The following is a 12,331-nucleotide window of genomic DNA, read 5'->3' as shown; positions in this document are numbered from 1 at the left end:
GGAGAGAGGAGGTGGTAGCAAGATTTGAAAAGATTTGTAGCTCAGATTGAGTTTCTGGATGTGAATTTGCTTGCTGAGCCGGAAGTTTCAGATATTTTGTCACCATCCTGGGTATTATCACCAGTGAGCCTCTGGTGAGCACTGATGTTTTTTTCCCACTTTCTAGTTAAGTGTTTAGGTTTGTTTGGACCCAAAACACATCAATTTGGAGCCCAATGACCATCCTCTGAGAAAAAGAACCAGAAATGACATCACCAACCCAGAGAAACCTAGATTAGATTAGATTACTTAGTGTGGAAACAGGTCCTTCGGCCCAACAAGTCCACACCGACCCTCCGAAGAGAAACCCCCCAGACCCATTCCCCTACATTTACCCCTTCACCTAACACTACAGGCAATTTGGCATGGCCAATTCACCTAACCTGCACATTTTTGGATTGTGGGAGTAAACCCACACAGACACGGGGAGAAGGTGCAAACTCTACACAGACAGTTGCCTGAGGTGGGAATTGAACCCGGGTCTCTAGCACTGTGAGGCAGCAGTGCTAACCACTGTGCCACCATGCCGCCCTAAACACATAAATAGAAAGCGGGACATGGTACCAGCGTTTCACCGGAGACTTACTGATGACATTACCTAGTAAGATGACAAAACGTCTGAAATCAAACCTTCCAGCTCAGCGAGCAAACTCATCCAGAGAGGAGGTGGATTTACTTTGGAGGGTCAGAAGCAGGGAGGACCAGGAGGACCAGAGAGCAGGAAGTCTAGACAGCATGATCAGCGGCAAGCAGGAGGTAAACTACAAATTTACAGATGTAAAATTAAATAATGGGAAATATAGCACCACAAGAGTTACTTAATCTACAAATGTAAGAAATTAGTCTTGTAAAGTATTTCAACTTACACGAGTTATTTTTCTTTCTAACTAATAGCTATCAAAACCCAACTACAACTTTCACATTCATTTTAAAGGGAAAAGATGATTCTGTCAAAGTTACTTCATTTAAAAAGCAATTTTCAAGAACATTATCACAACTTTAAGTGATGACAATGTATGCAGAAATGGTAAGAGTGACAGTGCCTTAGAAATCTGCTGCTGAACGGGCAAGAGGACTGCAACCACCTGCAAACTGTAAATCAAGTTCTGTCTTTAGTGGGCAGCTTGGTTTCAGGGTGTTGTCAAAACACTCCTGAAGAGGTGAAACCTCCCGAGAGCCTGGTCTAATTTGCTTGGTCAGAGCCACAAGGGTAATAAGGCACTGAACAGAGAATTCAATGGAAACATTCTGAAATGAGATCAAGACATTTGAAGAGTGCACAAACCTCCAAACAACCTACCTACAAACCCTTCAAGCACCATCTGTCTTGCATGTGGTTTAATAGATCATGCTCACTCAAGGAGAGTGGAAGTAAGTCATGCTCAATTCTGAGATTTTGGAAATTGGGGTCTCTTTAAAATTGAACTTTTCTATTACTTCCTGTGTAGCATGAGTCCTCAAATAATTGCTGGTACAGCACAATTTTCTGTTGCCAAACATTAGCAATATCTTTTCCTTCAGCTAAATCAAGGAGCTATCTAATGCCAGACATATCCTAGTAGCAATAGTATTTAGGAAAATAAAGGTTTATTCCAAGAAAAGACAAAAACTGACCTCCAAGTAAAAGTTAGAAAATATGCAATGCTTACGCTGACCTTGAGAGAAGTTGTCCAATGTCTATTGGTTAGAAAGATTCAAAGGTTGATTGTCATAGGGTCAATTGCCAGCCCTATAAATATCAACAAGTGGGCAATGTCAGGGGCAGTCCTTGTCAAGTGGCACTGCTCGCCAAACAGCTGTCTCTTTTAGATGGAAGTTGGGCTAGGAGAGGAGGAAGATGACCCAAGGAACCCAGCAGTTGAAGGCAAGGATGATGCCTCCATCACTTCAATCCATAATGCTTTCTACACTTTTTTGTTTGAACAATTATTGTATAATATCTAAACTGCTGCTTAACCAAAAGCATGACAAACTATCTGATATTCTTTAGGAACATCTGACCCTCTATATTATTAACTATGGTCCTAATGCTCCAAATTTAGGTGGTTGGTGTCATGGGTTTGGAAGGCGCTGTCAAAAGGGGTTGGATGAATTATTCTAGGGCCTCTTGTACGTGCTTCTCAGGGCTGTCACTGCACATTGGTGGTTAGGGCGATTGTAAAAGGTGATGGATGAGGTCACAATCAAATGCTGTCAAGCTTCTTGGATGCTGTTAGAGCTACAATCATCCAGTCAAGTGGAGAGTATTCCATTAAACTCCAGAATTGTGCTTTGTGCATAGACGGTGGGAAAAGCTTCAAGAAGGCAAGGAACATGTTACTCCACACAGAACTCTCAGTCTGAGTTGACTTCTGAACAAGGCAAGCTTTACACAATTTCAAAGAATTGAAATGGAGTAATGGTACATTATTTTAGTCAAAGAAGGGAACAAATTCTTGCGACAAGAACGTTTATCAATACACAAATTATTGGCAACAGAGTTGAATATAGCCATTTAAGATCATTGCTTTTCTCTAACTGATCTGAACTAGCAAAGTACAATGCCAGCATTTTTTGAGATGATCCAAAAAGAAGGTTATTTATCTAAAGGACAAAACCACCTTCGGGCAAGCAGACAGACAACCATCAGATGAAACATAATGAGAATAAATGTAAGGGGTTTCATTTTGGGAATAATACAATATGATAAATTGTACAACTTCAATAAAGGAGTTGATCAAAGGATCCATGTGGGATTCAAAGTCATAAATCTTGAAAATTGAGAGGCTAAGTTAGAAAACAAAAATTTTCTGAACAGAGGCGCTGAGAATTGTTAAAGGGAACCAACAGAAATCATTCAGTGGTATAAAGTAAGATATGGATCTGTTTTTAGGATTTAACTTTGGGGAAGATGTAATTGAGGGGGTGTGGCTGACACATGAAACAAGCAGCTAAATTAGGAGGGAGAGGCTACAGAAGTTTGGATGTTTAGATCATAATAAAAACTGACAAAACAATAGGAAGAGAAATTCAAAAGCAAAGTTTTTTTTGCTGAAGCAACCCTGAGAAAAACCACCCAATGGATCAACATGAAGGGAAGTTCACCACTAAAACATGAAAAGAACTTAAAAAGCAAAACAAAATCTATTAGAGCTTTCAAAAAGCACAAACGTTATTTTAAAAAAGATTATGATGAGGCAAAATTGATAGTTCTTTCATGTATTCATATCATGAAAAGGATTAAGTGGCCAAATCATTGACTTAAAATGCTGTAAAACATACACAATTCACAATTTCCACTTACATTTATGTTTTACATTCAAGAATATACATATATAATCAAATTTCTAACTGCATTAATGAAAAGTTTTAGGATACTTGCACACTAGATAAAGCATGATTCATAATTTCTGGCTGTATTTTATACCTTACTGTAAGAATCCCTACCTTCTCTGTAACATCTCGTAAATTCAAGGTACAATGAAACAGCCTACGATTTCATGCACTCTATTTGCATAAGCAGACTGAATTCTATCCTAGCAATTCTACTGAAAGTTCCATTCAAGGAGACTACCTTCATTGTCATGATGTTCTAGAGCTACTTCCCTACCTTTTTTGTGTCTACATGGACAATCAAACAGATGAACAAACAGGGGTATGTCCCATTTCTTCATGAAAATGACAAGGGTGTGAATAATTAGAATAAGCATTTTCTAATCCATAGTGCTATCCCTGGTACAGATTAAAAGTTAGAACAGTTACATTTATAAAGAAAAAAAGTGGAAAAAAAAGACAGCACTGAATTTCAGTTAATAACTTACCTTTTTTGCTATGCTTTGGGGGGACTGCCCCTACAGGACCAGTTAGTCCAATGTTGTCATAAAAATTATTAATGGCCTTTGGGTCAAAATTCCCTGCAATGAGCACAAATGGAAAGAATTAAGGAACAATATTTCAAACTGAATTACAAAAATAGCTTTCAAGCAAGCACAAATAAATAAACTCAGCAATTAACAATTATACAATTCCAGTTAGCGGGTGTGCAGAGCAAGGGGGAGACCTGAGCACAACCTGCGTAAAAACAGCTGTTATCAGCCAGGGCCTCAGTGGAACACTAATATTCTCAGAGAGGTGATTCAACGCACTTGTATTCTCACAATTATTTCAGCAACTCACGCAAGAACTGTACTTTTCAATCTTCATTGACAACAAAATCAGTTCAGTTTTGATTCTTCTGTACTTAACTCATTTATCAAGATTCATGAGTTCTTAATGGATAGTTAAGCAAGGCTTACGAGGCTCAACAGCAGTTTTCCAAACTCCTGGGAACAAAGCAAGGGTAAAACAATATGGAAAGAAAATACTTCTTCAATCCAGCTATTCCCGTTGTGAAACATTTCATATTGAAAATATGAAACCTTCACTCAAAGGCAAGTAGATAACTGGCATTGATGACTTGGAGGATCGTTTGGGGGGGGGGAGGGAGGAGGATGAGGAGATGTTTGGAGCAATGATAACCAGTTTATTTCACTTCTGCAATAAAAGACAGCTGAAACAAAGTACAAATGCACACAGCAAACGTTCCATCATGTCATATAAACATTATTCACCATTATTTCAAACTGAACGCATCAGGGAATAAAGTAATTTCCGTACAGTATTGTTGTTAATACAATAGTTAAGGCAGTACCTCGAGCAGAATATTATTACGCTGAAACAGAAGTGTGCCAAAACAATGGAGCTGATTTCTTTCCAAGCTGAGGCTCACTCGAAGTATACATTATTGTGCTTTATTTTATATAAATGAATCTGTCAAACTACTTGGCAATTACAGTGACTTCAAGAAATCTGAAGAGTTATATGGGACTGAAGACCTTAACTCTGTTTCTCAAATGAGTTTCTCAGCAACTCCTGTTTTTATTTCAGGCAATTCCTGTCTTTTTAAGTTCATTCACTTTGTCTTTATCTACCCATAGAATGTGACCATAAAATAAAAACATTAAACTAGTCGAGAAGCAGATGTATTACAACATGACATGATAACACCAATAGTTCCAAAAAATAAATCATTAGGTAAAGCTTTGCTTCTTTGGGTGTAATTTCCATCCAATGCTTTTTCACTTGTTTTTCCCTACCTATTCTAACTAATTGCATCATGCTAAACCTTTACTATTCTAAAATGGACTGCATTCAAATATTTTCATATTTCTCTTGTGAATGCCAATGAGTCAGTTTTGAAGATGGAATTAAGGCTTTTAAACACTAGCATCTCCTCAATTATGAACTAGTTTTAAGAACTACAATGAACTTCAATAAACACAGATTCATAGACCAGAACTATCCAATTAACACTTGCAATAATGACAAAATTTACAACATAGTGTGCAAAAATTATAAAATTATTACAAATAGAAATAAAATTGGACAAAACAGAATTGGACTTTACCTGATCTAGGATTACTCTGTCAATAGTATTTGTGCAACAAATTAAAAATCTATTCCATTCTCTTGTATCAAAGCATTTCACCTGGATGATAAAATCCAAGTATCATGAGGGTATCTTAATGCTGGAAAAAAGCCATGCTCCACAGGAGATGGTGTCAACATTTTAATCATCCTGCAAAAAATGGCCAAAATCTGCACAGCATCTCAGGGCTTCCACAGAACAATCAGTGTCAAATTTAACACAAAAAAAAAACATCTATAGCAAAGTTGAACCAACTTTGGTGTTCTCAGATATAAAAGTTAACATGAAAGCTAAAAACCAAGATGCTACACTTCCAGACTTAGGAATTCCACAGAAACCATTTATCTACATGGTTCATTTGTGTATCACAATTCACTTTCTTCTCATCAATCCCTTCTCAAGAATGTTTCAAGCACTGTCATTAAACAATAGAAATGAGACTGCAACAGATGCCCCAGTAAAGGAATAAAAATAAAGCCATATTCAAATGAAGACAATAACTGCAACAGATGCAAATAAACTTGGTTCAGCGATTACAATTAGATGTCTGAATAGGCAACTATTAAGTCTTTCACTGTGGGGCTAAAAAGAACATAACAGGGTACTTTTTGAAATGATATAAATTTATGCAGTGGGGGCACATAATACATAGATCATAGAAAACAAAAAAAAATCAAGATGGTTAACAGATGGCTGGCCTTCGTTTATAGAAGACTGGAGTACAAGATGGGGAGAAGTCCTACTTCAAATATATGAAGACCTTGTTAGACTACATCTGCAGTACTGAACACAGTTTTGGGCACCATATCTCAGCAAAGATATCTAGCAAGGATGCTGATCTAGCAAGGATGAGAATGTAGTGCTGGAAAAGCACAGCAGGTCAGGCAGCATCTGAGAAGCAGGAAAATCGATCTTTCGGGGGCATAAGCCCTTCATCAGGAATGCAATGAGTCCAGGAAAGATTTACTCAGACTATTTCGAGATGAAGAAGGTCAAATTAAGTGGATTACAACACTAACTATGGAGACACACCTTTGATCCAAACTAACATCATGGAGATACACCTTTGATCCAAACTAAGACTATGAAGAAACACCTTTGGTCCACACTAACACTATGGAGATACACCTTTGATCCAAACTAACATTATGGAGACACACCTATGATCCACACTCACACTCTGGAGACACACCTTTGATCCAAACTAACATTATGGAGGTACACCTTTGAACCAAACTATCATTATGGAGATACACCTTTGATCCAAACTAACTCTCTGCAGACACACCTTTGATCCACACACACACTCTGGAGACATACCTTTGACCCAAACTAACACTGTAGAGATACGGTGAGTGGGCGGCACGGTGGCACAGTGATTAGCATTGCTGCCTCACAGCGTCAGAGACCAGGGTTCAATTCCCGCCTCAGGCGACTGACTGTGGAGTTTGCACGTGGGTTTCCTCCGGGTGCTCCGGTTTCCTCCCACAGTCACAAAGATGTGCGGGTCAGGTGAATTGGCCATGCTAAATTGCCCGTAGTGTTAGATAAGGGGTAAATTTAGGGGTATGGGTGGGTTGTGCTTTGGCGGGTCGGTGTGGACTTGTTGCCCCGAAGAATCTGTTTCCACATTGTAAGTAATCTAATCTAAGATACCTTTGACTCTGCCACAGCATGGGTGAAAGATGATTTCAATTAATAAATAAATACAGAATTTAAAAATTGGCCCAAGGATCATACAAATGATTAGTGATATTTCTAAAAATCCATCTAGTTTACTAAAGTTCTTTCAGAATGGAAATTTGTTATCCTGACCTCGTCTGTCTGTTATGTTATTGCAGACCCACAGTAAGGCAGTAAGTGCCCTCTGACATTTTCAGATCAAGAGGAATTCAGGACAGGCATATCCCATGAAAAAAATAAAGAATAAGTTGCACAACTACTATAAGACAGAACAGGCTCAACAGGCCAAATGTTCTGTTGCTACATTGTTGCAAACACTTGTGTGTGTTGTAAATGCAAACAAATGAAACAGGGGAATGTTCAAGTCGAGTACTGAAAAAAAAGTAAAACAACAACAAAGTTTCACAAGTCAGATATGAGTTGAGATAACGAGTGTTCTGTGCTCAGGTAGTTACATTTTTTGAGTGTCCTCTGGTTCATGGTTTAAACCTTCAGTTTGGATCACATTCAATTTCACAGACAAACTCTAAATAATCACCAAGACATTGGATTTTCACCTCTTAGCTGATGTGTTAATGAAACATTCATCCATGATTCTGCTAACTTTAGTTTTCAAATTCCAATGCACTCCTGGTTGGCATCACATCTTCCGCTCTTCTTAAACTTTATCCTATTCAAAACTACATGCTAGCTAGAATAACTAGCACCCAGTCCAAACTCTGCTCAGCCCTCAACCCTGTCCTCATTGACTTACATTAGTTTCCAGTTAAGAAATGCCTTAATTTCAAAGTTCCTATCCTTGTTTTCAGATTGTTCCAAGGCCTTACCACTCCCCATTTCTGTGATCACCTTCAGCCTGACAGCTCTTATAAGATTCTTACATTTCTCTAATTCTATACCCATATACATTTCTGGTTTTAATTGCTCCACTAACTGTGATTGTGCCTCATGTTACCACAAGCCCAGAGGCTGAAATTTCCACCTAACTCTCACTACTTTGTTTTCTTCCTTTAAATCATTCCTGAAAACCTAATTCTTCTGCTAAGCTTTTCCATAATGGTAGAATAAAACAGGCCCTAAAGGGGCTCATGCTCAAATTGTATTTGACATGAACTCCAGTGAAGTACATACAGAAGATTTTACCACATTAAAAATTACTGTATAAATGCAAACATTCATAAACAAACTGTAAATTTATCACAGTAGCAGATGATACTGAAAGTGTACTGGTTAGTCATTGCTGAAAGAACAACATTTACATTTTGTGCAAATTTTATGAGAAAAAAGTCCACTATACACCTGAAATGTTGTGTTTGCTTTACAAATGCCGACTGAATTTCAGTTTTTAAAACAATGCTTTTGTCTAAGTAACAGGTGTTACAGAGAGACAGCTGAGTGGTCCAAGGCTCCAGACTCAAGGCATGTCATTCTTTGCCTTGCTAAAGCTTGGGAAATTCTGATCCTTTTGTATTAACTCTTGTGGCGCAGTAGTGGTGTCCTCACCCCAGTTCAAGATTCATCTGCTCCAGAGCTGCGTAATAACAACTCTGAACAGGTTGAAGAGAAAATATCAACACAACTACACAAGGTAATGAGCAAGAATGGTTTTGTTAAACCTGCTTATCGAGCCAAGCATCAACTGTTATTCGCAATAAAGAGTAGGAATGAAAACCCAAGTTAACACATCCCTTACCCTCATGAAATGTAGTAAAGACCACAAACCTCTGGACTGTAAAAGGTCAATTTCTTTCAAAGTACAGTCAATGTCTATTTGAAGTTGTCTGTTTAGGCTTCGCAATCTAGTCATCTCCTCTGGCTGTGAAGACAAAATAGGAAAATACAGATTCCCTAAAATATTAAAAATTTTAAACAATTCAATACACTACTGTACTCAGATTGATGGTCCACAAGATATGACTAAGATGCTGCCTTGGATAATAGTAGTTGATATTACAAGCACCAAATCTATAAGGAGAATTTGATATTTCTGTTTTGACACAACTTCTTTTCAGAGGTGGTGTCTGAAAGAGGGCAATACCACAATAATAATGACTTTTCAGAAATCAGACACACGTTTGGTTTCCATATTGTGACAGCTATACTATGTCATCATCGCAGGACCTTTGTGTAACAATTCTACAATTTGAGTGACAAAGTAATACTGATATCCTACTGTTCAAATTTTAAAAATCACTTCTAAACATGGATTTACAAAACCAAACCAAATTGATAATAACCAATTGGTCTTGTAGAATCGTTAGCTTCAAATTATCAGTACTCAATTTGAATCACTAGCTTCTGTAAATTCTGTAAATGCAAATGCATTTGAAGTGTAGCAGTCAGGTAATCGGGTAGCACGGATGAGGTAACCAATTCAGCAAAAACAAAAATCCTTCATGCTCATCTATTTACTGTAATCTAACTTTATTAGATCATTAAATAAACCAAAAGGAAATCTTGTTTTCAATGTGGAAAATTCTAACATAAGATTCAATGCGAGGAATTGAAAAGAATCCTTTCCCCAATAAATCATGTAAGGAATTCAGAGCTACATTATCTCTCCAAACCACAATGTGAGAGAAGAACAAATGAAGCATTTTAAAAGGATCAGGAAAATAACAAATGAACCAAAATGGTCATAGGTGAGAGGGAAAAGTTCCATGTGAATTATAAGTCAACTTGACTACCAACAGTCAATTTATCATAGTACTTCTTAGCTTGGTAAAGCAGAAAACCAGCTTAGATTATGAAGACTGAGTGAACCCATAATTATTAGTCCCATTCAATAGCCAATCAAAAAGCATGAGATAAGGCATTTATCTCATCACGAGTTCCTAGACTTTCATGCTATAGGACATCTTTGAAAAGTAAAAACTACTCTCTGCAACCTACGGCTGAAGTACAAGAAAATCAGAAAATAACTCCACCACAGCTTTGAGTTCGTTTGTCAGAAATAATCTGTTACAGAACCAAGACATGACCTAACCATGTCTCAGAGGTCTGGGTGGCCTGTTCTCTCATGTCAGTACTCTATCAACTTCAGTTCAAAAGATTAAGTGAAAGTGTTTAAATTAATTTGGATGGAACTACATGAAATCAATTTTGTTCTTACAATTCACTTGCTAACTTTGTTGTCTGCCTGCTGTACTTTAAGATGTGGACATGTTCCATCAGTTTGCTGAATAGACAAAAAGCTGTTGCTACCATTTAACAATTTTTTGATAAAGGAAACATTGAGGGAACAATGCTTGAACAGCCAGGTGTGTCTCAGATATAAACACAAATGTGGTAGATTTGCAGGAATCTGCAATGTGTGGAGGCTTAAACTAAATGGTTAGCATTTAGGATAATATAATTTTCTCTGCAAAATTATGGTGGAATTGTTCAAAATACTAGCAACATTATGGAACCCAAAATTTAAATAGCTGGATAAGAATTGATACCAATTTGCATAATACTGTATACACTCGTGTAAAAGTTGATCTCATGTAAAAGTAACCCCATTTTTTTGGCCAAGAAATCTTATATTTTTCATAGATCTCATGAAAAAGTTAACCTTACTATATTACATTATAAACTTCTCACAAAGAAAACTGCACATTCCCATTAACCCACTTAAATGAAATCTCATTCATTCATTCATACTGGGAACCCTACTCATCGCTTTGTTTACTACATTCATTCATCTACTTAGCCCGCTTGGTTTACTACAGCACGTTTTGATTCATTCATTCATTCAGACGGGTACTAAGTCTATCTGTACTTATCGCTCTTGGTTCACCATACATCCAGAAGTTAATATCATTAAAAGGTTAATCATTTTAATTGTGCAATTATATCTGAACAAAAGTGTGATATATTAGTTACATTTACCTTTAATTCTTTGACAAATTTGTTAATGTTGTTGAGGTTCATTACATATGAGATGATGCAATTAGGCAAGATTTAGGATGCACAGGATGGGGAAGGAAATTGTAGGGGATGGACACAACTGAAATTTGGAGCTTATTCAAGGAACAGCTACTGTGTGCCCTTGATAAGTGTGTACCTATCAGGCAGGGAGGAAGTGGTTGAGTGAGGAAGCTGTGGTTTAGTAAAAAAGTTGAATCTCTTTAAAAAATTGTTAAATGGTAGCAATAGCAATAGCTCAAGAGATGTGAAGGCTCAGATAGAGTGCTTGAGAATTACAAGTTAGACAGGAAGGACCTAAAGAGAGAGTTAAGAGGAGCTGGGGGGGTGGGGGGGGAGGTGTCATGAGAAGTCGTTGGCAGATAGGATAAAGGAAACCCCTAAAGCATTCTACAGGTATATCAGACATAAAATCATGGCTAGAGTAAGATTAGGGCCAATCAAGGACAAAAGTGGGAAGTATTGTATGGAGTCTGAGGAGATAGCAGAAGCGTTGAATGAACATTTTTCGTCAATATCCACACCAGAAAAAGACAATGTTGTCCCGGAGAATACTGAGTTACAGGCTACTATACTAGACGGGATTGAGGTTCACAAGAAGGAGGTGTTAGCAATTCTATTGAGTGTGAAAATAGATACGTCCCCTGGGCTGAATGGGATTTATCCTCGGATTCTCTGGAAAGCCAGGGAGGAGATTGCAGTGTCTTTGGCTTTGATCTTTAAGTTATCTACAGGAATAGTACCAGAAGACTGGAGGATAGCAAATGCTGTTCCCTTGTTCAAGAAGGGGAGTTGAGACAACCTGGTAACTATAGACCAGTGAGCCCTACTTCGGCTGTGGGTGAAGTGTTGGAAAAGGTTATAAGAGGTAGATTTATAATCATCCAGAAGTCGATTAGGGATAGTCAACACGGTTTTGTGAAGGGTAGGTCATGTCTCACAAATGTTATTGAGTTGGTGACCAAACAAGTTGATGAGGGTAAAGCAGTTGACGTAGTGGAAATGGATTTCAGTAAGGCGTTTGATAAGGTTCCCCATGGTAGGCTATTGCACATAGTACAGAGGCATGGGATTGAGAATGATTTAGCTGCTTGGATCAGAAATTGGTTAGCTGAAAGAAGACAGAGGGTGCTGGCTGATGGGAAATGTTCGTCCTCAAGTTCAGTTCCGAGTGGTATACCACAAGGATCTGTTTTGGGGCCACTGCTATTTGTCATTTTTGTAAATGACCTGGATGAGGGCAGGGTTAGTACA

The 12,331-nt window shown here is 37.8% G+C and overlaps 1 protein-coding gene across 2 annotated transcripts in view; it reads right to left on the bottom strand.

The window, feature by feature from the left end:
• Positions 1-12,331, bottom strand: part of tab3 (TGF-beta activated kinase 1 (MAP3K7) binding protein 3) — a 128,890-nt gene that overhangs the window by 25,458 nt on the left and 91,101 nt on the right. For both annotated transcript variants that reach the window (XM_060833520.1, XM_060833521.1), the window contains exons 5-6: positions 8,891-8,984; positions 3,840-3,932 (exon numbers count right to left, since the gene is read on the bottom strand). In XM_060833520.1, the coding sequence (XP_060689503.1) occupies positions 3,840-3,932; positions 8,891-8,984 (187 nt within the window). The remainder of the gene's footprint in view (positions 1-3,839; positions 3,933-8,890; positions 8,985-12,331) is intronic.

This window comes from Hemiscyllium ocellatum, chromosome 12 (genome assembly GCF_020745735.1).
Source record: "Hemiscyllium ocellatum isolate sHemOce1 chromosome 12, sHemOce1.pat.X.cur, whole genome shotgun sequence".
Lineage (NCBI taxonomy): Eukaryota > Metazoa > Chordata > Chondrichthyes > Orectolobiformes > Hemiscylliidae > Hemiscyllium > Hemiscyllium ocellatum.
Note: the sequence above shows the minus strand (reverse complement) of the source record. Positions and strands in the feature narration are given on the sequence as shown.